Here is a 25,394-nt window from a genome sequence, read left to right as displayed (position 1 = left end):
CACTGAGTATGACAGTCAATCATACCCCAATTTAGGGAGATTTTTATTCAATTTTTAAATTGAATGATTATTTCAGGAACAATGTATGTTCACTTAGATGGCAATGCAGACTGTCACAAAAAGGGCTCGCCTATACTTAAGAGTGGGGTTTTCTTGTGTAATAAGAGGAAGGCAGTTGCCTACTTACGTGCTCAGCAACACTTGTGCAGGCCTAGTGTACGTTTTCAGAAGAGTATTCACGGGAGGAAACGTTTTTGAGCTTTAAGCCTTGAATTGTTTTCAGTGTTTGATGTTACTGCACAGCCCACGTCTGGGTGCCTCTTCCAGTTGTTTATCATCTTACCAGCTGCAGAAAGGCAGGCAGGCAAGTCATGCAGAGCAGGTGTTGCCCTCTGATGTTCAGGGAGCCACCAGCGCAGTCACTGCTGATGTTTGAGCACGTCTGCTATGAACCATGCAAGGGTCACTAAAAAAACACCAAGATTTAAGTAGTACTGGAGAGTAATGTTAGCGTAAATGGGGAAAGTCGAAAGCACTGGTTTTGCAGATCCCTGCAAGATGGAAGAATCCGGAAGCCAGCACCTTCCACTGACTTGGCCTCGACCGTGTTTAAAAATAACTGGTTTAACAGAAGTATCAACGTATCGCTGCTGCAAACCGCAGCACGATGCTGTTCTGTAACGCCGCTCCGGCCGGGGCCTCCAGCAGCGCCCGAGGGAGCCGAGGCCTCGCTGCCACCTTCACGACCCCTCAGCCCCTACACGACACGTCCGCACCGTCTAAAACTGCTCCAGTGCCTTTTTTTTTCTTTTCACTTGCTGTCCTTCGTGCCAGCAAGGAAGACTCTCGGGAGGGCTGGGAGCGGGGTGTTTCCCCCCACCGCCCCCAGAAGGAAGGACAGACCCTCCGCCATGGCCGCCCCTCCGCCCGCCACTGCGCATGCGCACCGCTGCACCCCCAGCGGCGGGGGGCGGGGGGAGGAGCGCAGCGCATGCGCACAGCGCCGGCAGCGCCCCGCCTCCGCGCATGCGCGCTGCATCTGGCGGGCGGCTTCCGGCCGCCGCCGGGGCGGCCCCTCCCTTTCTGCTCGGCGGCCGCGGCCATCATGGTGCGTGCGGCCGGGCCGGGCCGGCGCGTCCCGTCCCGGGGGGCGGCCTGCGGGGCTCCCCGCGTCCCGTCCCGCCGCCCCTGCCCCTGCCTGCCTGCCTGCGCCCGGCCCGGCCGCGGCGCCGCCGGGAGGCGGGCGGCAGGGGGACAGCCGCGGTCGCCTCGCCCGTGCTGGGCCGGCCGGGCCCCGCGTGCGGCAGCGGGGCGGGCGCGGAGGGGTCGGGCCGGGCCGGTTTGGGGGCCAGGGCCTTGTTGCGGGGCCAGGGCCGTGTTGCGGGGCCAGGGCCGTGTTGCGGGGTCAGGGCCGTGTTGCGGGGTCAGGGCCGTGTTGCGGGGTCAGGGCCGTGTTGCGGTGCCAGGGCCGTGCTGCGGGGCAGGGCCGGGGCCGGCGTGGCTGCTGGCGGCCCTCGGCGGCCCCCGGGGCTCGGTGCTTCTCCCCAGCGCCTCTTCCTCGACCCGCCCGCCACATCCGCGCGGGGCCGGGGCTGGGGAGGAGGGTTTCAGGGCCCTCCTGCGGGCTCTTCCCCCTGGTGCGAGGGGTGCGGGGAGGGACTTGAAGCTGGCCACGGCCTCGGGTGTATTTTCGCCTCATTCCTGTCACTGCTCGCTGCTCCCAGGTCTTCAAACGCTTCGTCGAGATCGGCAGAGTTGCCTTCATCTCCTTCGGGCCCCACGCTGGCAAGCTGGTGGCCATTGTGGATGTTATTGACCAAAACAGGGTAAGCTGCGAGTGCTGTGCCTTGGTTTTCTCCTTCCTGCCTCAGGAGAAGCTGGTCTGCTGAGAGTGCATCGATTTTAAAGGAAATTCTTTTGTTCATAGATATTTTTTTTTTAAGAAATAAGCAATTGACAAAAAGATTGACAGCTGTTGCATTTTAAACTTCCAGTAGCAAGCTTTTCTTTGCTGGCAAGTGATATATTCCCCCCTGCTGTGTTGCCTAGGAGCAGAAGTGGACAAGTGATGTCAGTTGGAGTCTAAAATTTACAAACAGAATGGCATTAATGTATGTTTAAAGAAATGTTTGGGCTAGGGGACTGTTTTTGTGTAGTATTCCTGAAAAAGATGCAGTGTATCATCTTAGTTCTGCATGCTTTTTAGTTATTTGTTTTTTTCCCCCAAGGACAATGGTGAGACTTTAAAATTCTTTCTGTAAAGCTTAGGTTGTTTGCACGTGACTTAACAGTCTCAGGTTATGTCTGCATAATGTTTTATTTCAATTTTGGACCACTGTTGTCAATATACTGTTCATTGTTAGGAAGCTGCTGGCTAAATCAAATATGCAAGTATGGAGTGTTGTGTCCAGTTTTGGGCACCTCAAGTCAAGAGAGATATCGAGGTGCTGGAGTGAGTACAGAGGAGGGCAACAAAGCTGGTGAAGGGCCTAGAGAATAAATCTTATGAAGAACTCTTGAAGGAGCTGGGAATGTTTAGTTTGAGGAAGAGGAGGCTGAGTGGAGACCTCATCAGTCTCTACATCTACCTGAAAGGTCACTGTAGAGAGGTCGGTGCTGGTCTCTTTTCACAGGTAATTAGTGACAGAACAAGAGGGAATGGCTTCAAGCTGCAACAGGGCAGGTTTAGACTGGACATCAGGAAATTTTTTTTTCACAGAAAGAGTGGTTAGATACTGGAATAGGCTGCCCAGGGAGGTGGTTGAGTCACTGTCCCTGGATGTGTTTAAGGGTCCTTTGGATGTGTTGGTGGTGGATATGGTTTGGGGGAGAACTTTGTAGAGTAGGGATGATAGTTGGACTCAGTGATCCCAAGGGTCCTTTCCAACATGAATAGTTCTATGATTCTATGAAATAGTGATGGGAAAACTGCCACAAAGTGCTCACATTGTTTTCTTTTTTTCAGGCACTGGTTGATGGCCCCTGCAGCGGTGTCAGAAGGCAGGCAATGCCCTTCAAGTGCATGCAGCTGACTGACTTTGTCCTCAAGTTCCCACACAGGTGAGTTGTTGGCAGGTTTTGTTTTACCTGTGTGAAAACAGGCTTCTACTTGGTGACTTTGTGATCTGATGCTTGCTGAATATAAAGTTCATACAACATTAAGTCAGTGAATGAGCATGTGTGCCCAGTAAAAGCTTGGCTGACCCTGTTAACATAGTTGAATACATTGAAGTTTTCATTACCATTACTGGCTGGTAATACACTGGCTGAGGCAACTTGAAGAGAGTTGTGGGGTGGATGGTGTGGGGGAAGCAGTTGCAGTACATTCCGTGCAGCCTTTTGCTACTGATTAGGTCTCCTTCAGACATTAAATATCTGCTCTGCGTGCAGAACTGCACTGGAATTGTAGGAGGCTGAACTCACTCTGTTCTCTTTAGCTTAGTATATGAGTTTTGGTAATTTAGAAACAAAAGTTACTGCCTTTCTGATTCTGAAGCAGTGCTAGGAATAGCATGTGAGTATGTCTTCTGGGTCACCCATTGTTCTGTCCTAGGAAACCATTTGCAAGGAAAATGTTAATTTGGCCACAGATGTTTGTGGCATTGACTTTATGTAAGTGCGTGAAGTAATGTAGAAAGATAATAATCCCTTGTTTGGAATCCAGTGGGCCAGCATCAGAGAGAACCTTTTTTTGTAAAGACTGTGACTGTATTTTGGTGACTCTTCTAACGCAGTGCTCGTCAGAAGTGTGTGCGACTTGCCTGGGAGAAGGAAAATATCAATGAAAAATGGGCAGCAACAAGATGGGCAAAGAAGATTGAAGCCCGGGAAAAGGTGCAGTTTTTCACTGGATAAATAATACACGTTGTACTGCTTCTGCCTACTAAAATGAGGTGAAATCTAATAAACTGGGTGTTTTCAATTGCAGATTAAAGAAAGAAAGGGCATAGATTTTTAAAAGTTACTTTCGATCAGCTTCAACTTACTATATATGTTTTAACAGCATAATTTTGTGCAGTCATCTCTATAACTACCTTTTCCCTGCACCATCGCTTCCCAGCAAAGGCATTATATAGTGAACTAGTTCCAGATGTGCAGCTAAACCTAGTTTGGAGATGACCAGAATTACTTGTTCACGTATTGTGGAATGCTTTGAAATACTGAGTTTTCCTGCTTGCGTATGTATTTACCAGAGCTTCATAATTTATTCTTTTCAAACAGAAAGCCAAAATGACTGACTTCGATCGCTACAAGGTTATGAAAGCAAAGAGAATGGTAAGTGTTTAAGAGTTTTGGTGGTTTTTTTTGGGGGGTGTGCGTGATTAATGCTTGTAGCTTTCACTTTCAGATCACATAGAGTTGTTAGTAGCCTTACTTTTGTAGCTTGCTTGGGTTATGAAGTGACACAAAGTGTGTGAATGCCTTGAATTTTTCATGCTGCTTTGGCTGCCACTTCCTTTTCAGTAGTGGGTCAGACTGACACACACGAGCTGTGGGTCAGTCCTCCCAAGTTACAGCTGAGGAAGGAATTCCCTGCTGATGAACCCAGATGCTCTTGGTGGGTTGCTGTTAGTGTTTCATTCTATAGCGAAAAGTCATTATACGTGAAGTACGGCATTACCAGCCAGAATGGTGATGGTCCACTTGGTAGATCAGAACAGTTTTAGGTGGAATTTGGCACTTCAAATGTAGTGCATGGTAAGTCTTTTGACTGTGTAGTATAAACACAGTAGTTTAGCAAAGGGTGATTATCAAAAAGGGCGGAATCTGAAAGCTTGGAATTGAAGTTAAGGCGTAATATTTGAGCAGTTGCTGGTTTCGTTCTGATGAATGGTAAACATTTTCCTTTTATACAGAGAAACAGGATTATCAAGCATGAAATGAAGAAGCTCCAGAAGTTGGCTTCCAAGAAAGGCAAGAAGCCGGAGAAGTCAGAGAAGCCGGAGAAGTCAGAGAAGCCGAAGTCAGAGAAGCGAGAGAAGGCGCCAAAGTCGGAGAAGGCGCCGAAGGCACAGAAGGCACAGAAATAAAAAGAACTTCTGGTCATGTATGACTTCGTGTCCTTGTTCTGATTCTTTAACAAATGGTTAAACATCTGATTTAAATTGTAAACATAAGTTCATTTTTGCTTCTAACCAAGAATTGTTGTCTGTCTCATTTATTAATGTCCCAGTGTTGGGTTGTAGCGTTTCCCTGCAACACGCAGAAGTGTTCTTGTCATGTTCTGTGAGGTTGACTGTACAGACTGTGCTGGGTACTCTGTACCCAATGCCAGCTGAAGTATCTGCACACCCAGTTATTTCAAGTAGGGAGGATCCTGACTTTTTTAAAAATAGTCTGCTATTTAAGTGGTTGGGAATGAGCAAAATTACTTGAGCAGTCTTGGCTGTGAAAGATGAGAAAGACTTGATTGCACCACTTTTCTGTGTAACTTATGGCACAAACTGAAAGTATGTATTCTGGTTAGAAAAGTATGTCAGAGTTTGAAAAACTAACATGGCTGTGCAAAAGCTTTAAATTACTGCATATTCTCTAAAAAACTTCCTGTATTCTTTTAAGTAGTGACCTGGAATATTTCCAATGTCTTAACACCACTGTTGTTCTGCAAGTGCAGTTACAGTAACGAGTGACTTACTAACAAGATGGGAATGTTTGACTTTGTTTGCTTTTCAGAATTTTTAAAGTTAACAGTTTGTCAAGACTTTGACAAGTTCCTTAACCTATGCAGCATATAATTCTCACTTTCTGATCAAAACCATTAAGTAAAAGGGGACATGGCCTAAAAGTTGTTTGATCTGTCTGAAACTGAAGTCCTCAGTTTAGTCTTTCCCATATAATATGTTTACATGCATCTGAATGTCAGCATCCAGCTTTTTCTGTGTTTTCTGCAGTGTAGTTTGTTGGAAGGGTTTTTTTTTTTTCTTCATATTGAATGAAGAAATTGTGGAAGTCTGAGATCTCTTGTAATTGAAAAGTGAATTATTTTTAGTCAAAATGGAGGAGGGAGAACAGGTATATTTTTAAATGAAGGTTATAAGACCTTTAAAGTTATTGTCAAGTATATATTGAAGTACATTGTTCAATGCACTGATAAGCATGTGCTTTAAAGTAGTTACATGGCTAGTGGTGCTTATTTCAGCTAGAATTTGGCATCTGAATGTTCAGACACTTAAAACTAGTGTTTTCAGCTGTTTATATGCCCATGGAAATTGAGTTAAAGCATGTGGTTGATACAAATGAATGTAACTTGGGGGAAAAAAAAATCAGAAATTATGCAAATTTGGATTAAAATCCATGTTGCAAGTACAGGGAGATCTGGATTTTAAATTGGATTTTAAAGGGATTAAATCCACCTACTCTGTTTCTAACTTGAAAGTAACTTGAAAGATACATCAACCTGGAAGTCCTTTAAGGTGACAGTTGTTCTTCAGGGTTCTTTTCTGTTTTTTATGTGCTACTGTTAAGATGAATTATGTAAGTCAGGGAAAAAGGTGCTTGTAAAGAAAATAGACGTGCCTTCAATCCTAATGACCTCACAAATGCTTTTTCTACATTTGCTCATTTGTAAAGTATTTGCTTCCAAGGTATAACTTTGTCTGTGACGGCAGCAATTGGTCCAGTGTTTTCTTTCCTACCCATGTACCCTCGGCAGCTACTGAGCTTATCTGGGAGGTTTTGGGGATACAAAGTGAGCTGTAGCCTGACAGCTGCTCAGCCGCTTTGCTGAACAGACTCCTTACGACATGCCTGGAGGGAGGGCTGCCGACTTCTGCTGGTGTTTGCCCCAGTCCCTGCACCGTGGAAAGGGATGTGCTGGGGGACAGGGACACTAAGATACAGGCACTGTTGGCACTGGAGAGCCTCATGTGCCTTAAAAGAAAAGTCAGTTCTGTAGTGGCATGTCTGACATCAAGTGCTCCTGTGAAAATACCCTTTGTTTTCAGTAGGGAGCATCTGACAGCGTGTTCCACGTGAGCAGCGTTTGGAGCTCCTTTTACCAGCTCTTGAAGCCTCTCTGAAGCCTTCTGCAGCTGTGTGTTGTTGGTAGTCCACCTCCCTTTCAATCCACGAGTGTCGTGCCAGCTGTGCTGGTTTGCCCTTGTTTTAAAGGTCCGGGGACACAGAAAAGTACGGAGGTGCAGCTTTGCGTCTGCAGGTTGCCACACGATGGCAACATGAGCTCTTCGCGAGGTTGTTCCTAAGGCTCGACCCAGGCTAGGCTGCTGAGCTGCCTTTCCTTGATGGGGACAGCGCCAAACAAAGGGGGTGGCACAAACATTTGAGAGCAACCGACGTGCTTTTCCAACTCTTTATTTTGCCTTTGTCGCTAAGATGTACTTTGCTGGACTAAGAATATACTTCTTTACTTTGTGAAGCTGAGTGTGAAGAAATAGGATCTGCTGTTCAGAAAAAGCTTAAAGTGAAACCCTGGTGTTTATTTTCTCAGTTTTTTTTCACGCAGAACATGTAGGGACCCTACTGGGGGCAGAGGGGGGAATGTATCCTATCCCAGTTTACTCCTGAGATCAGCAGATAATTGCTGCGCTTCCTAAATTGCTGCCAAGAGTTGGCAAACTCAGTCCTCATCTCTGTGCTGCAAAGTCTGGGAGACATGGGCAGCCACAGGAGTAGGACTGGACCCCTGGGCATCGTTTGTTGTAAAAAGCTGCAATATCTACTGTTCCTACAGGCCAACTGTAGTTCTCGGCTGTGTGGTTTGCTGATGATGCATATTTCATTTTGTTCTTAGTAAAAGGCTGTATTTAAGTGCTTTTGACTCTTGGATGTCTGTTGCTGTGTTTGGCATCTGAATGTGTTTCGGGTCTTTTGTGGTTTTTTTTGAGATGTAATAGACCTGAAAGAGAAATCTCTGGATTGACTGATCTTCCTGTTTTTTTAAATAGTAGTATTCAGACTAGTCCTTCAGTCAAGGTTTGCTTGGTGGCCATGACATTTTCAAATAATTTGATCCTATAGTTACCAATATATTAATAGTAGGTAATACTGTCTCCTCTGAACTGCTTCTGCATCACTTCTGTTGACTATGGACTCATGGCAAATCTGGTCCAGTTTACAGCTGGATTCTCTCTGTTATTTTGTCTTGCTTCACTTGCAGTGCCCTTTAAAGGTTTCCAGCCCTGTATGTTTCTCTCCTTTCCCCCTGCCCATGTTGATAAGGTGTCTCTGAAAATTCCACCTGCCTGCCTTTCATCGGGATGAAAAGGTGCTAATTTCTATTCACAACATTATTGGCATCTGAGCGAGTGCAGCTTACAAGTAAGAAGTGGTAAGTGGAGCAAACTATGGGGATGGCTGTGTGATTTCAGGTCTTCAGCTTTTGATTCTTCCTTTCTGCAATTTGGTGGGGGGTTTTGTGTTATGGTTTGTTTTTTTAGTTTTTTGTTTTTTAAATTTGGAAATAGTTTTAGTGTTTTGATCTTGAAGTTGCATATAGTGTTGTCACGCTGCGGTACTTCTGAGCTGAAATTTCCTTCTCTGAAGCAGAAAGATCTGCTTTTACCTGTTTAATTGGCTTTTTTTAAGCACTGCATCCCTCCTGGTGCTGAAGTACTGCGGTCCATGTCCATGCCTTGTTGCAGCCAGTGTCCTGTGGATGCTGATTGTCTACCCAGACCCTTCTCCTTTTCCCTGAACTCACAACGGACTTCATTCTTGGATACTGTGCAACCTACAGTATCCTGAAGTGGGAATTTAGACCATCCAAACGTTTGTGCAGCTGACTCCTGTATCATATTCTTGTTTTAAACAAATGAAGAGTTGGTAACTTGTGTCCTCACCTCACTTGTCAGTGATCAGAAGCCAGCCCGAGCCGTCTCCATGTAACGCCTTTGTAGCAAACTCTCCCCCATGCCCCCAGAAAGCTTTCAGGCCACCATGTGCATCTGAATTAGAGAAATCTTCCACCTGCAGTCAGGTCTTTGTGTCAATCACCAGCCTAAAAATGGTTCAATTGCCACCAGCACAGAGCAGACACCTCCCCCTCCATGCGATGCGTTGACCTAGTTCTTATTGTAGAGGAAACGCTTTTTGACATTTCCCCAGTGGTCTCCTGATATGAGGACGTTTTCCAGGATATTTTATTCTGTAATTGTTTGGGAGCATCACTCCTTGCATATTGTGAAGGGAAGCCCTGACCTGCTCATCATGACTCTTCCCTTGTACCCATTCACTTTGGACTGGTGATGTTTCAGGACGCTGTGCCACTCATACAGGTTTTTATGGCCGGATCTCATCAGGAAGCTCTGCTTTGATAAAGTGGATAGATGCTTTGAAAAAGTAATAGTATTCATATTTAAGTAGCATGAAAGGATATCTTTGAGATCAGCTGGAGCTTTAGCTAAGGACACACAGTGGGAGGGCACAACATCTGAATATTTTTTTTCACAATAATTCAGCAGCCAAGACCCTTTAGAGTCACTCTTTTAACCTCATATTGACAAAAGCCATCAAACAAAAGAAGGGGTCATTGCTAGCTGTGTTATTGCAGTCAGGTGCTGTATAAAGTTGATCTAAAGAAAGGACGGGAAATAGGCTTGTGGGCTTCTTCCTCCCTTAGTCCCTGAATAGCTTTAACGGGGGTTAGTTTAGGTTTTTTAAGCTTATTTATCTTTTATTTCTACTGCTTGTTTCATTAGCATTGCACATGTGAGTCTTAGCTCATCCCATAAGTCTCTGTGGATAATGGAAAAAAATCAGTGTGTTTACGGCATAATGAAGTAAATTAAGTCTGACTAGCTGAAAGTGGCATAATTTTTTGCTCTGGTTGCTTGAAGCATTTTTAAAGGTCCAGGGGGAGACTGGCAAGCTGCTGCTGTTGGGGATGCATGCAGGTCCTCATCCCAGGTGTGAGCAGGGTGCCTCAGCTCCCAGCCACCTGAACATGTCCTTGGGAGGAAAGATGTTGGTGCAGTGGAGGTGCCTGGGTGGGTGGCAGGTGTCAGGGCACCATGGATAGAGAGCAGAAGATGTGGAGGTTGATGTGCTCCTCCAGCCCATAGCTTCATAAGAATTGGAGCACAGTCCCTTCCGTAAGCAGTGATATAGTCCTCTGGCTCCCTTAGCTCTGCCCAGTCCCTCCTTCTCCCAGGGTGGTTTTGGATTGGTCTTTAGAAGGCAAAAATGTGCATAAATCAGTTGACAGGCAGGAATGACCACTGTGGTGTGGCTGCACTAACCTTTCTCACTGGCACTGAGCTGTGCAAGGCTTTGCCAGCAGCCGTCTTGGGAGTATAAGTAGTGCTCTGCTGGGCCAGACCAGTGGTCCATATAATCCCAGCCTGGGTCTCTGACACTGCCGAAGGGAGATGCTGTGCTTGGAGAGGGCGTGACTTTAGTCCCTCCTCTTGTAGTTCGCCAGCATCTCCAGTAGCAGGATTAGGGAGGCTGGAGGATACACTCTTGCCTATTCCTCTTATTATCTATTTTAGATCTGCTATCCATGAATTTGTTCAGTCTGCTCACACTACCTCCCTCCACAATCCTATAGTAATGTATTCCAGAAATGAACTGCTATTGTGTAGAAAACTGGTCTATTTAGTGTTTTAAATCCATTGCCTATTATGAGGACTAACCAGTGCTTGAGACAGTGCAGCCCCATGGCACCGTGTGACATCGTTACCAGCTGTAAGATGGAGGTGAAGGTGAGAAAATGTTATTTCCCAGAGGAGTCCGTGGAAAGGAGGTGAGTTACAAGGAGCTGTCATTCAGAGTGCCATGACTTGGTATTTGAAGGACCATCAGAGTTGCAACTAAATGTTAGTGTGGGCAGTTGTGTCATAGGACAATTATTCCAGTGGGAGACTTAAAATCTGTATGGTGAAAAACTCCTTCTAGCATAGAATCACTTAAATTGGAAACAGCCTTTAAGATCATCAAGTCTGGCCATTAACCCTACTTCACCAAGTTCAGCATTAGCCGTATTCCAAAGCACCGTGTCTAGATGACTTTCAAATGCATCCAGGGTTGGTGACTCAACCACCTCCCTGGGCAGCCTGTTCCAATGTCTGACAACCCTTTCAGAGAAAAAGTTTTTCCTAATGTCTAGTCTAAACCTCCCCTGGTGCAGCTTGAGGCCGTTTCCTCTTGTCCTGTCACCAGTTACTTGTGAGAAGAGACCAGTGCCTACTTCTTTACAACGTCCTTTCAGGTAGTCGTAGAGAGCGATGAGGTTTACCCTCAGCCTCTTTTTCTCCAGACTAAATAGCCCCAGTTCCCTCAGCTGCTCCTCATAAGACTTGTTCTCAAAGCCCTTCACCAGCTTCACTGCATTTCTTTGGACATGCTCCAGCACCTCAAGGTCCTTCTTTTACTGAGGTGACCAAAACTGGACACAGTACTCGAGGCGTGGGCTCACCAATGCTGAGTACAGAGGGATGATCACCTCTCTGGTCCTGCTTGCCACATTATTTCTAATACAGGCCAAGATGCCATTGGCCTTCTTGGCCACCTGGGCACCCTGCTGGCTTATATTCAGCTGCCTATTCTGTAGTGAATTTGAGATGGTGGAGGGAAGAAGGCCCTAAAGCCATGCCCTGGGATGAGAGTGCCTAGGGTCACAGGTACTGCCACAGCCCTGGGTCACTGTTCAGGCAGGAATTCGGTGTCCTTATGGTCTTTGGAAGGGGGCCTACAGCTTGGAGCAAGGTAGCTCCTGACAATCTGACCAACCTTTCTGATCATTCTACTGAAAGCCTGTGAGAAGCTCAGCTGCAGGGCTATGGCTGAAGATAAAAAGCAGTTCCTGGGAGCATGGGCAGGACAAATGCTCCAAGCCTTCAAGATCCCCTCCTCTCCTCTCCTACACCACTCTATGTGGGTGTGACTGAGGTTCCCAGCCCACTCCCTCTCCTGCCTGAAAGTTCCCAGAACTTAGTTCCTCTAGTTATTAGAAACTTTCTAACTGGCAACCCAAATTTATTCATGACCAATTTATAACCAGGAGGCTCCACTGCTTGCTTCTGTAACTGCAGGGCTGTCAGGAAAGATTCATGAGCCCATATGTTGGTCAGGCCCTATTTTCAGCAGCCACAATTCAAAGCTGTTGGATTAAATACTGCCTGGTGACTCCACGCATTAATGCATACATTTTCTCTTGTCCTTCTGTCATGGTGACAGAGGACTTACCCTCCTGCAATGGTATATAAAGAGCTAATACAGTGTCTTTGTGGACCCAACTCAAACACAGGCCAATAACTCCTTCCAAGAAAAGAAACAAATTGCTTTTGTCTGTTTTCTCTCCTTTTTTTTTTTTGTTTTTTTTTTTTTTTTGAGGGGTGAAATGTTCTGTACATCAGCTTGTGTTCATTTTTTCTTTGTTTCTGTCCAATCCCACAGGTTAGAGCTGGAGGTTGGCTGAGATTTTCCAAGGGAAATGAAGTCACGTCCTGGGGCTTGGGACACCAGCACATCTGCAATGGATCTAGGAGAGCTGGCGCTGCCCCCAGCATCTGGCCTGTTCATGTTGCAGAGGTAGGAAGAGACTTTTCTGAACCTGAAAAGGTCTAGGAGAGGGCCACAGTCACACTTGGTGGGGAACCAGGGCACACGGTGCCCAAGCAACCCGCAGCAGTCGCCTGCTCTGTGCTCCTGCTGGCACCATCCCTGCTCCCTTCCAGGCTTCCTAAAGGTTGTCCAACTGCAGTTTAAAGCCATGCATGGAGCTGTGGATGGTGCAGGAGAGCCTGCGTTCACCCTGACCCTGCTGCAAGGTGAGAGAGCAGGCAAGGAGGAGCCAGGTCGTTCCCTGCAGAGCCCCACTGTGTTTCCTTGCCTCTGCCAAAGCACCTCCTGAGTAGGATGAGCTTGGACAACTGCTGAAGAGCCCAAGGAAATGAGCCGAGTAGCTCTCTGAACCATCAACACTAATTTTTAGCTCTTCTAAGCCCAAATAATTTAAGCAGTGATTTTGCAACTGTTCAGAATATTTTTTTCTGTGATGCTAAACAGTTTCCTGTGGAGTTTTCCCAGACGTGTCTGTGGACTTGCCCAGTCACTTTTGATGAATGTTGTAGCACAATTGGATGGCCAAACAAAGTCTTTGTCAGGAAGAAGTGAGGAGCAAAGAGTTTAACTCTGGTCAGCTAACACGGTTTTGTGGTCAGGCCAACTCATTGCCTTTCTGAGGAGACCAGAGCACTCATACTGGCAAGGTACATTTGGGTGTCTCCAAGGCAATGGGTGCAGCACCATATGCCTTTCTGATTTTGAAAATGGTATCATTTAGAAGTGCTGCTTTACATACTAGATGAGAAACTGTCTCAACAAGAGATCTTAAAATGAGACGTCACTGCTAAAGATTTTCTACACCGTGGGGTGGAATTATTCTTAATCCAAAATCCGGTACTTTTAAACAGTGGCCAGGCACACACATGCATTTATTTGCTAGTAAAGTTTGCAGGTGGTGCAAGATTAGTGGAATAGTAAATAACAGAGATCTGAATTGCTTCATTTACATGGTGATAGTCCAAGAAAACACTGCTCCTGATTCATCTGAGTGCTGGGGTTTGTGTCTTGAAAGGAGAAAGAGAGAGGGAGAAAAGATGAGGTTTGTTTTGAGGAAGGGGGGCGGAGCTCTCTGACTCAGGAAGGATGGACTCTGGAGAGGACAGAGGTGTCTAGGGTGAGATACAGGTATAAACCTGGTGCTGAAGTTCAAGTGGCAACGCCAGCCGCATGGACCAAGGGAACCCAGAAGGACTGGTGTCCTATGGGGCACCTGTGTTCTGCTGCCCTGGCTGTTCCACCTTTTCCTGTGGGCTCAGGTTGCCATGACATGGGCAGGCTGTCAGCAACTGCCTTCTTTCACATGGGGCTGAAGTTCAGTTGTTTCTAAAAGCTGGTGGAGGCAGATGGACCATCAGCAGTGCTGAGTGATCACTGAAGCTGCCCTTTCTGGAGAGGGCAGGGAAGGAAACAGTTCCTTCTCTAATAAGGCAGTACATGTCTTGGATGTGGGACATGGGTGGTAAGAACTGTTTCTGGCTGAAGGTGAGAGAGCTTGTAAAAATAGTCCTGAGAAATTAAAAAAATTAAAAGAAAACCCTCTCATTTGAATCATCACAAATCATGTCCTGCAAAAAAATTAAAAAGCTGCAGTCTGGCAAGCCATCCAGAGTTTCTAACGTTTATCTAAAATGTAAACTAGGGGAATGAGTAATCACCTCCGAAGGACTTAATAACTCTTTGTCTCTTTTTCCATAGACTTGCATTTGAATCATGATAGCAAGGAAGATACAATAGGTGTTTGTGGGAGGCATAAAGCCTGTGTGATCAGGGAACGTGTAGTTCATCTGCAGATGTTACTGTTTTCTCTGGCATCTTAAACAATGTTTTTTTAAAGGATTTCTTTTGCTTCAGGATGTGACCCCCTGCCTTTTGTCTTGAGTCACACAAATGGTGACAAAAGCATCCTGGCAGCATTAATTTACTTTAATTATTGGATTGAGGATGTGCAGCTTCTTCAGCATATTTATGAAAATTCAGTGCATTCTCTAAGTGACCTGGGTGGGCTTATTTCCATGAGAACAATGAGTAAAACCTGAGACACAAGAGTCTGTTCCCACACAGAATGCATTGAAATAAATCATCCACGTCTGGCATTTTCTCTGTGTTGGGGACTCGGGGCTTGTCCCCTTTGGGGACTGTGGCTGGGGAAGTGGTACACATCACGCTCCAAAACCAGATGCAAAACTCAATTTTGCAGCTCATCTGCTTTTCAGCATCTTCTAGGTCCCAGCACCAGACCCAGATCCACAGCACTGAGCAGGAGCCCAGCTCTTTTCCCTATCTGCTTTGATTCCTATGGCCTTAATTTCCCATCTCTTTCACAGCTGCTGCAAAGGAAGGCTGAAGTATCAGAGCCTATTCCTTAGTAAGAGGCCCATTATCAAAAGATATAAGAGATAGTGTGGGGTAGAGGGAAAATAAATTTGAAGGCTTTCTGAATGGCTCATTTGTAATCAGTGGTTGATAGGCAGTGATTTATCTGGGTAGGGTTTGGGTCTTAGAAATCCACTCAAGCTTATAATTATCTTGGTATATGTGGAAAGTCATATTCATAGTCCCTCAAACCCATTAGAGCCTCACACTTTTCTGAAAGGAAGAAAGAAAACCTTTCCACTTTGCTTTCTTTGTGGCAGAACAACTTTCTGTTCCTTGTCAGCTCTTGAAATCTGTCTCCTCTCGGCTGCCTTTCTTTAGCTCCCAAGAGAGAAAGGAATGCAGGTCCACTGGGGCAGAAAAGCAAAGAAAAAATAATTCCATGGGAAAAATAAATTAAAAATCAGCTTATTTCCATCCTTCTGCAGCAGGTATTTCTTTATGAGGACAAGCAAGTGCTGCTGTGGATGCACCAGTGCCCATGGCTGCCTTTGCTCTCTGTTGGGTTTCTTGGGCTCTGCCCTGCTACTGCTTTTCCCTGAAGGAAATGCCTCAGCTGCCCTGCTTCAAAGCACTTGCTCTTGGCTAAGCTGGATCTGTCTGGTGATACCAGCAGATACCAGACCTATCCATATGGTCTAGCATGAACCTCAGGGGAGCCCTCCTTGCTGCTGCTCTGAGTGTTGCAAAAGGGGCAAAACTGCTTTTCCTCTTGCCTAAGTGCAAGGTGAGAGGGAGCAAGCTCAGGAGATCTTTGGTATTGGAAGTCATAGGTCATCTGGCCTGAGACCCTAGTATGAGATGTGACTGCTTCGGAGGCTTTTATTTTGCTGGTGCAGTCCCACCTCCCTGCCCTCCTCTGCCTCCTTTGCTGCCTACACTCCGTGGGAGTTTCTTGGAGAAGGGGCCATCCCTCGTCCTGCAGAGGGGGCATTGGTCTGATCGAAGGACCAGCCCCAGCAAAAATCAGGGAAGTCTCGGGGAAAACTGTGTGAGTGACCAAGTGGGTTCTGTTTCAAGCAGTAGGCAGGGCTGTGAGGACTTGAACAGTGGTGGGAAAGGGACAGAAAAGGAAAAAGAGGGGGAAAAAAGTGTTTTCCACTATTCTTGCAATAGGACAAAGGTTAATATTTTTTAGCTAAGAGAGGGTGGATTTAGACTAACTATAAGGAAGATTCTTTTTACAATGGGGTTTGTGAAACACTGGAACAGGTTGTTCAGAGAGGTGGTGGTTAACCCATCCCTGGAAATATTCAAGGCCAGGTTGGATTAGCTCTGAGCAACCTGATCTAGTTGAAGATGTCCCCGCTCACTGCAGGGGGGTTGGAGTAGATGACCTTTAAAGGTTCCTTCCAACCCAAACTATTCTATGATTCTATTCAGGCAATCACTGTTCCTCCAGAATGAAGTAGCAGGGATGCTGCCAATGGGGGCTAAGGTTGCACTCATGTGCTAGGGACCACTCAGGTACAATGTAGGCATGGCCCTGTGGATTTAGGGGGACCTCCTGGGCGTCCTCAGGGAACGGGCTCATAATGCACTTGGTTTGCAGGTCCTGCTGCCTTTTCAATCTGATTTTTTGCACTGCCAGCGTCATTAAAAACTTCTCCAGGGGAAGGAGGGGAGAAATGAAATGGAAATTTCGAAATGCCAAGATGGGAGAATTTGTTTCGAGGCTTGATGGATTTATCATACTGGTTTGGCCACTGATCCCTTAAGCCTGCCTCCCATGACAGCCATCCATGTCTGCTTCCGATGGCAAATTCCTCAAATGTCAGGCGTGCATTTTAAACAGTTATTTGTATGGAGAGGCAACCCAGAGAGACCAGCCTGAGTGCTTGGCCTGTCAGTCAAGGCTCGCAACGCTGCTGCACCCACAGGAATCATTTTGACAGAAAATTGCATGTAAATGGAATCATTTCAACATTAAGAAAGGGAGATGAAAGCGAATGCTTCTGAAATGAAGTGCCACTGACGTTGCAGGGTTGAGCCTTGGGAGCCCTGCAGGTCCCTCCTCCAGTGCCAGCTGCCACCTACCCATCCACCACCAGCTCCATCCGTGTCTGTGAGGAAGCTTATTGCTAATTACTTAATACTACTAGTTGTATGAGAAGTATTAGGTTATTAGCTGCTCTGGGGAACAGGCCTCAAGGAGAATGTTTTAACATGTCCAGCGCTGCAGTGCCCAGGACAGCCACGGGGTCAGTGATCTCAGTGGCAGCAATGGGGGAACAGGAGAGATACAGGGCTTGGTTCCCACAGTCTTTCCTCACGGCAAGGGTGGCATGATGTTGCTGAAGCCAAAATCAGACTCACTGCTTTTGTGTGTAACCCTCAAGCCCCTTTTCTTCTTAGCTATAGTGTTGAATAGCAATGAAAGGAGAGATAGGAGATGTACCATAGTAAAAACACACTTGATGAACCAAGGGGGTGTGAAAGAACTGGGGCTCTGGGACTAGCAGAAGTCCATACTGGGCACAGCATCATGTTGCCATTGTTGCTTATGCCCAACGCTTTGCAATGTCTCAGTGAAATGTCACTGTGGGACTGTGCAGGGTCAGTGAGCTAGGATGGTGTTCAGGGACACAGGAGTGTCCTCTCAGGCTCTGCCACTGCCCTCCCATGCTACCTTGGTCAAATCACGTGGCCAATTTTCCCTATGCTTGATCCTCTTTTTAGACCATCATGTGTTCAGTGTCGGTCACAATAGTTTGTACTGTGATTTTGTTAGACTTTTACAAATGTAAATATTGGTAAAGAATAATGCTGATCAACCCTGTCTGATTTACAGTTTCCTGGCTGAGGCAGTTGGACAGGTTGGAGATCTGGAAGCCTATCAAGCCTGAGAAGGAGGGTTTCCTCCTGTCCCCAGGGCAGGCTGTCAGGGGGCAGAGCTAGCACAGGGCCGGGGCAGGTGACAGCATTTGGGGGATGGATGAGTTTTGCTTGGCCATAGCCCAGGGCTGGAAGGGGAAAATTGGAAAATTGTATGAAGGGAAAAAAAAAAAAAAAAAAAAGCAGCTTTGCAGTCTGGTAGCTGCCTGCACACCCTGCCTGGCCATGGAGGAGTGGTGAAACACATTGCTTTCTGAAGCCATGCCTCCAGCCCCTCTTCTCCCAGAGGTCTGAAGAAATGGCATTTCAGATGCTCCCTACACCCACGTGCCAGGGGGAAGCTGCAGTGTCCAGGCACCTCGAGGCTCATTGTGCCACAGGCATGGTATGTGGAACTAGGGGTGTGGAGGGTCTCCTTCCCCCAGCCCCTGGGAGTCACCCCTCTCCTGGCTTCCTGTGAAGACCGTGTGCCCTGGGTATCTCAGAAAAGCAGGCACCTGAGCACTCTAAAAATGGTTGTAGCACATTAGTGTCTTTTAAGTGGCTAACAAACCTCCCAGGGCTGCAGCTGCCCTGGATGCTGGTGTGGCCCAGCTCTCTGCTGGGCTTTTACTGAAAGGCAAACCAATGTAAAGGGCATTTCCTCAGGCACCTGTGAACAGCCCTGAGGTGGCTTTTCCCAGCTCCAGGGCTGACGTGGTTCCCAGGGCTCTGTCTGTCCCTCTGCTTGCCTGGCACTAGGGTCGCCGGGAGCAAACGAGCTTTGGAGGAGCATGTGGTGTCTTCAGCCTTTTTTCACCTGTGCCTCCTTGCTTCGTTTTACCCTTGGCGTTAAGAAGAAGAAGGAAAAAGAGCAGCAAGAAGGGCTTTTATTGTGAAAAAGTGACTCTTCAAATGCCCGTTCCCCCCTTCCCAGCCTCCCCGCTCCCCTCCCCACAGGGAGGTGGGTCTGGGATGAAGCAGAGTTTGAAAACTCGCAGCTGAAAAGTTTGAAGGGTGTCCTCCCGCCCAGGGGGGAGCGGGGGGCACCGCTGGCGGGTTGTGGCGGGGACCTGGCATCCAGCGGCAGCACGGGCTGCGGAGAGAGCCTGGCGGGGGGCACCCCTGGACTGCCCCCAGCCGCCGCTAGTGACTAGAGGATTTTGGTCTTGATCCTTGCTGTTTTTAACAATCTCGTGCTTGGCCCGGGTTCCTGGTGTTGCGTGGAAGGGCAGCGGGCAGCGGGCACCCCGCCCGGGAGGTGACCGCGGGTGCCGGAGCACGCCAGGAGGAGCTGCTGCTGCTGCTGCTGCAGGACATGGTAGGACCGAAGGGTTTTCCTGGCTGAGCTGGAGGTTTGGAAGCGACGCTGGGTCTGCTTAGGGACAGCAGCCCCGTGGGGTGAGATGCGAGGCTGTGTTGCAGCGGTCTCCATCGCGGGGACAAGCGGAGCGGGACCCCTCGAAGGGCTGGGGTGCGCTGAGGCAAGCGAGGCAGGGACCCGCTCCGGCACGGCTGTCGGTAGCACCCGGGGTGGACAAGCAGAGCGTTAGGATGCCCATAAGGGCAGTGCCTAGGGCTGCTGTAGCTAAAGGCACTGCTGTCAGCCAGGGAGGTGGTTTCTATTCTGCAGCCAAAACCCACCTTTCTTAAGAGCCCAGGGGACGTGAATTCAGGCAGGTGAAGAGGGTGGAGTGAAGGCAGCTAGTGCAGATGGACTTGGAGGGCACAGACCCCCTCCATGCCGTCTGTCTGGTTCCCACAAAGTACAGCACTTTCATCAAAAAGCCACAAACCCAGCCAGTTTGGCAGGGGAAAACTTCCCCCCTCCTCCCCAAAAAATGTGTTTCCCCAGCATGAGCAGATTTCCCCACATCTGCAGCACGTTCCAAGCCTTAGGGTGGCTTTTTCATGTTGTCTAGTTTTAGTGCTCAAGCTTGGGACATTCCTTGGCAACCAATTTCTAGACCCATCTGAGCAAGTTCAAGCCAGCTAAGCTGGGACAGGGGCCCACCACTGCTTGTCACTGCTGTCCTGCAGGGGGACAACTGGGATGTCACACTGGGGGTTTACAACAGGGTGGGGGGCTCCATCTCTGCTCTGTCACCTCAGCCCTTGCAAAGGTCCTGTTGGGCAGGGATTGCAAACATATGTGATGGATGAGCTGGAGGCGCCTGGTGCTGCTGCCAGAAACTGGTGCTTTGGTGTCACTTGTGTTGCTGAAATGTTTTTATGTCCTCCAGAGTGTGATGATGACTCAGAGCACCTCTAGGAACAGAGGGGCCACCTACCTTCACTAGAGCATGTGAGAGTGTGTGTGTGGGGTGTCGGGATGGGACACTCATATCATGCTTTGTACTTCCCATCCTCCAGATTGCATAGGCTGTTTTGAGTTTCTTAATTAATGAACTTAGCAGGAAAAACAGATAAGACTGGGGTTGTGTCAACCATCTGGGGGCTGCAGGTAACTCCTCCCTGTCAAAGAAGGAAGCAAGCCAGCTCTCTCTGTACCAGCCTTTCATTCACAGTAACACTTTCCTGTATGAGCCTTCACTGTGAAGCCTTTCAAGGAGTATATAGCCTGTGCCAGGTACCTGGTGCAGTCTCCTCTCTGACAGCAGGGTATTCAGTTTTTGCCAGAATTTCCATTTTGCCTTGGCAAGGGAAGGTCTGCTTCTGCAGCCCTTTCCCCTTTGTGAGCTCCTGTATTGATTGCTTTGCTTTCACTCCTAACCTGAGTTTGCTCTGGGCACCTGTAGGGAGGGCAGTGATGGGTCATGAGGAAATTTAGGCTGTGCCTTATGACAATCGTTGCTTCATTTGTAGCACAACCCTGAGCAAAATGCTCAAGCCAGTTTTTTATTTCTTTCAAAATCACCGGGAGAGTAACCACTTGCAAAAAAACCCAGAGAGATCCCAGCTATGAGCTTTGCTGCTAGTTTGGGGTGCACGCTTGTAGCTGGCTGCTCCTTGGATCTGAACCTGCTGCAGCAGTGAGGGCTGGGGGATGACTGCTTTACAGAAACATCTCCCTTCTTCTGGTTTCAAAATCTGCCAGTGAGTAATTTCCAGCTGCTCTGTCATTCGCCTAGTATGAGGCAGTCTAAATAAGAGGGACTGATTGCACTTTATTAATCCTCTGGCATAGATTAATTACCCCTTCTATTTCAAACACTCAATAACTCTGGTCCACATGCAGTTCTTTTGCCTTCGCCTGAAGGAAAAGCCCTGTGTTGGGGATGCAGGCTGCTACTAGTGTCCATACTGTGTTAGCTCTGCTCAGTTGTCCTGTGGCGTTCACTGGGAGAAGCAGAAATGGGCCAGAGGGTGGCTTCCAACAGGCTTTGCCCTGGGGGGGGGGGAGTTCTGCAGAACACAGGCAGCATGCAGAGCCAAGCTGCAAGTAGCCTTATTCACTATTTTTTCTCTTCAAGAAGTAACAGCTTAAACGGAGGAAAACAGGGTTGCCTTTCTACAACCGAGGCCAGGGCTTGTATGAACAATTCTGTTCTGAAGAAAGCCTGCAGGGCTGAAAGGCCCCTGCTCTCCTCCTCCTCCTCCCCTGCCTTTGGAATCTCACGAATGCGCTTTCTTGCTCTCCAGGAAGGGGAAAAAACCTGACAGCCAACTGAGGGAAACCCAACCAGCCAGCTTGGGCAACCTCTTTGCAACAGGACGAGGGAATCCAGCTCTGCCCCTTGCCAGCACCCTGAAGCAGGTCTTGCGGGCCCTCACTGGGCACTGAGCAAGCATTTCTGTTCCCTGGTGCTGGGTCACAGGTTAGAAATGAAAACTGAAATTAAATGGATCAAAATTCCCCCTCCACAAAATATAGAAAAACCATGACCCTCAGTAAAATAAATAAAATAGGACTGAGTGCCAAAATGTGTAAGAGACTTTTAGCATTTTTTCAGGCATTCATCAGCAGAATTGGTAAACTCATCAAGAATAAGAACGTAATAAAATTTGGTTTTATTTTCATGTGTTCTTTCCCATATTACACACAGCTCAGGACACAAAAAAAAAAAAAAAGCAAAAAAAAAGCAAAAAAAAAAGCTGTGGCTTTCTGGTACTTCTGCTCTTCCCTGCTGCTGTGCAAAGAGGAGCTGAAGCAACCCTGCAACCCTGCTGGGAATGCCAAGTCCAAGCTGGTGAGTGGTCCAGAGGTACAGCAAGAGAAGCTGTTTGGGGTGAGAGAGATTGTGAGGAAAGGGATCACTGGTGGCTCCCAGGTTCCTACTGTTACTTCCCTGGGTTTGGGATTCCCGCAGGTATCATTAGTGTGAGCCACTTGCTCTGGCTGGAACTGAAGTGCCAAGGAGCTGGACTGTCGATTCCCAAATGTCATGGGGAGCAAAGCACATTGTTTTTTTGCAAGAAGAAACCCAGGGATTTCAAGCAAGTTTGTGCATGGGACTTGAAACCTGCAGGTCACAGGCTGCCTCTGTCCTCCAAAGCATCCCCTGCAGGAACAAAGGCAAGACTGTTCAAAACGAGTGGCGGCATGAGGCACAGATGTTGCACAAAGGCAAGCCACATCTGTTTTGCTGGGGAAGGGGCCCCCTTCTTGCTGTTTCAGCAGGCAGATGGAAAAGCTGCTCTGAAAACTTTTGGAGCTGACTTCAAGAGGCTGGCTGGGAAACTGGGACAAGGGGAAGGGGAAAAAGGAAACCTGGCGGGATCCTGCACAGCAGCGGGGGGAGCGAGGGAGCAACAGCTGCCCAAAACCACTGCTCTCCCTCCTGGATGTCCCTGCCAGGATTTCTAGGTTGTGCTGCTCCCATGTAGGTGTGAGGGTTAGAGGAAAGAGCGTGCCAGGAGGAGAGGAGGACCACCCATGTCCCCTGATGCTAGTAGGACAGTTGTGTATTCAGGGCTGCTCAGATCCTTGCTGTTTCCTCTGAAGATGGGGTGCTGTTTTGTGTCTTCAGTGACCTGGGTGGTTTGGTTGCAGGTTGGTGTCACTTAATATAAAGCTGTGGGTGGTGAAAAGTGATGGAGATGTTTGCACAGGTAAATGGCAGCAGATCCATGGTTCTTGGCTTCACGTCCTGAAAAGCAACCAGCAATCTCTTAGGAGATGTGTATCCAAGAAACAGAAGAACCAGCTAATCATAGAATCATAGAATATGCTGAGTTGGAAGGGAACGTCAGGATCATCGAGTCCAACTCCTGTCCCTGCCCAAGGCACTCCAAGTATCACACCATGTGCCTGAGAGCATCATCCCAGTGCTTCTTGAACTCAGACAGGCTTGGTGCTGTGACCTCTTCCCTGGGAAGCCTGTTCCAGTGCTCAGCCACCCAAGTCTACTATAAAAGCCCTGACTATGAACTTAAGTATGAGAAGGATGAGGCATCTGAAAGATTTTAGTTTGCTTACTTTAAGCAAAACAAGTATGGCATCCTGGAGATTGTTGGGTTTTTGGGGTTTTTTTGTGGTGCTTTGTCATGACTTCTGGGATGAAGCTGGAGGGCTCCTGAGCAGTGTTGGGATGAAAAGCACCCTATCCATCCCTCACAGACCTGAATATTAACTTCCTGCAAACCAGAAGATTTACACAGTGGGAATGAGGATAATCGTGAACCTTTCCTTTTTCTCAGGGAAAATCTCACAATTCAGGGGTAAGGACAATGTCATTACAGGAAGAACAAGTCACTACCAGTACCCTGCAGGGCTTTAGTCCATCCCAGGTGCAGGACATGGCATGTGATCTCTGTGGGTCCCCCTGAGTGGTAGCCCTGCCCTTGACTGCATTAGCTGCACCCAGTAGTGTGGTGTCCTCCACCCACATGATGGCCATCCCTGTCCTCTGTCTCCTGCTCCAGGTCCTCCATAAAGATACTAAGCAGGATGTTTGGGATGCTGGGATCCTTGTTGCTCTTGCAGGCTACTCCCAGGGTTTTCTGAGCCCCTGTTTTGCCTGTACTTGTTCAGCCAGTGAGATGGGAATGGCACCATCACATACATGTGCTGGGATTTTCTTGATACACAGAGCAGCTTCCAGCACCAACTGAAGATATTGTTCAAAATGGCCTTTTGGATGACAGGGTGTGGGAGGAGAGCAAGGGCAGAGAAGCACCTCCAGCATGAAGGGCCTCCCAAGAACAGAAGCAGTGGGTCTGGATGGAGGGGATAGAGCAAGACATGGGATGTCTCATTCCTGGGAAGCAAAAAGCTCAGGGGGCTGATGCCAGGCCTGGAGTTGAAGGCACATCAGGTTATTACTAGAGAGAGGCTGTGGAGCTTGAGGATTTCAAGGTTTTTGTAGTTTGCTGTCTCAAGGCTGTAGCAATAGCTGGGAAGAAATGTGAAAGCAGCATTATTTTAGAAGTCAAAGGAAGTATGCTGACACTGTCCCTTTAAAGTCAGTGCTGGGAGTAAGTGGTATCACCACCATTCCATCCCTTTGTGCTGCTGCTGGAGTGATGTCTTGTGCTAGAGCAAAGCATCCTTTGTCTTGCAATTAGACTGTGAATTATCCCCCGGAGGCAGAAGCTTTGCAAACTGCCCAAAGTGTAGTCAAGTACAGCATGTTTTAAAGCCCCATCCAGGCAATTGAACTTGGTCATTTTTTTGGTTTGGTTTTGGACATACTGGTGGGAAGGCTTGAGTGCCAGCTAGGAGGACTTTGCTGACTCTGCAGGGCAGGGCCCGGCACCATGTGGCAGTGTATCAGATTTCCACCTCCTGGGCTTCAGCCAACCCAGTGTCTGCTGTCTATATGGCTCGTGGGAGCACAGTCCCTCTTCCCACCTTGCAGTGCCTGGCTTGAGCTCCCCAAAACACTCATGAGGAGCAAGGTGTGGAAGTGGGTCTGCAGGGTCACCGTGACCTGGCAGGTGATGCCTGCCTGCTGCATCCCTGCCCTGGCATCAAGCAGGATGGCCTTCAGGGTGTCCGCAGTGTGGCAAAGTGCAGTGGGGTCCTGGTCCTCCCCCTTTCAAGGCCATTTTGGAGGGTAAAAACCTGCATCCCTGGCAGCTGCAACCGGACACAAAGCTGGTGCAGGTGTGCTAGGAATTATGGCTGCTTTGATGGATCATGAGGCCACGCAAAGGGTTCTCCTTTCTGTGTGTCCTGCGGTGATGCAGGTGGGTGGTGGTGGGACCTGATGCTGCACCCATGTGTGGGGGAGCACAGCAGATGTGCTCTGAGCTGGTGCTACCTTCAGGGCTGCCAGTCCTCGTTTAATAGCTGTCTTTAGTAAATTCCCACCTTGCCAACTGTCTCCCTTCCCTGAGCAGGATGATATCGAAAGGCATTTAAGCACTTGATGGGTGATGAATGCTGCTAATGATTTCCTTCTGCTCAGGCTCACACAGAGTCACTCAGGAGGTGAAGGGGTTTTGTCTCCTTCCACATCCTTGGCATGGTTATGGCTCCCCAGAAGTGAGCTTAAAAGCCAAAAAAATCTTGGTAAAAACCAAAAGGAAAGGGTTGTTCCCCTCTCTGATCTGGTTGATGTATCTGCTTTCAGCCTTTTTCCCTACCACGTGTTGGGCACAAGGCTCTGGAGATGCTCCTGGAGGCAGTGGGCAGCCAGAGGAGGTTTCCCAGTTACTTTTCAAGCAGTCTTTGTTAAAATTGGTCATGGTGGGCTGCATCTCCTGTTGCCCAGCTGGTTTTGCAGTTCATTGGGCAGGAAGGTACAGCTCTATGTGTTGCAAAAAATATCCTGCAT

At 48.0% G+C, this 25,394-nt stretch overlaps 1 protein-coding gene across 1 annotated transcript; it reads left to right on the top strand.

The window, feature by feature from the left end:
• Positions 1-1,049: 1,049 nt before the first annotated feature.
• On the top strand, positions 1,050-5,050 carry RPL14 (ribosomal protein L14). The gene is made up of 6 exons (XM_051610616.1): positions 1,050-1,108; positions 1,725-1,826; positions 2,966-3,060; positions 3,735-3,834; positions 4,222-4,275; positions 4,857-5,050. Exons 1-6 carry the CDS (start codon positions 1,106-1,108, stop codon positions 5,028-5,030), a joined length of 528 nt encoding a protein of 175 aa, XP_051466576.1. The 5' UTR covers positions 1,050-1,105; the 3' UTR covers positions 5,031-5,050.
• The last annotated feature ends 20,344 nt before the right edge of the window (positions 5,051-25,394 follow it).

Source organism: Apus apus, chromosome 2 (genome assembly GCF_020740795.1).
Source record: "Apus apus isolate bApuApu2 chromosome 2, bApuApu2.pri.cur, whole genome shotgun sequence".
Taxonomy (NCBI): Eukaryota; Metazoa; Chordata; class Aves; order Apodiformes; family Apodidae; genus Apus; species Apus apus.
The sequence above is the reverse complement of the archived record's forward strand: the minus strand, read 5'-3'. Positions and strand labels throughout refer to the sequence as shown.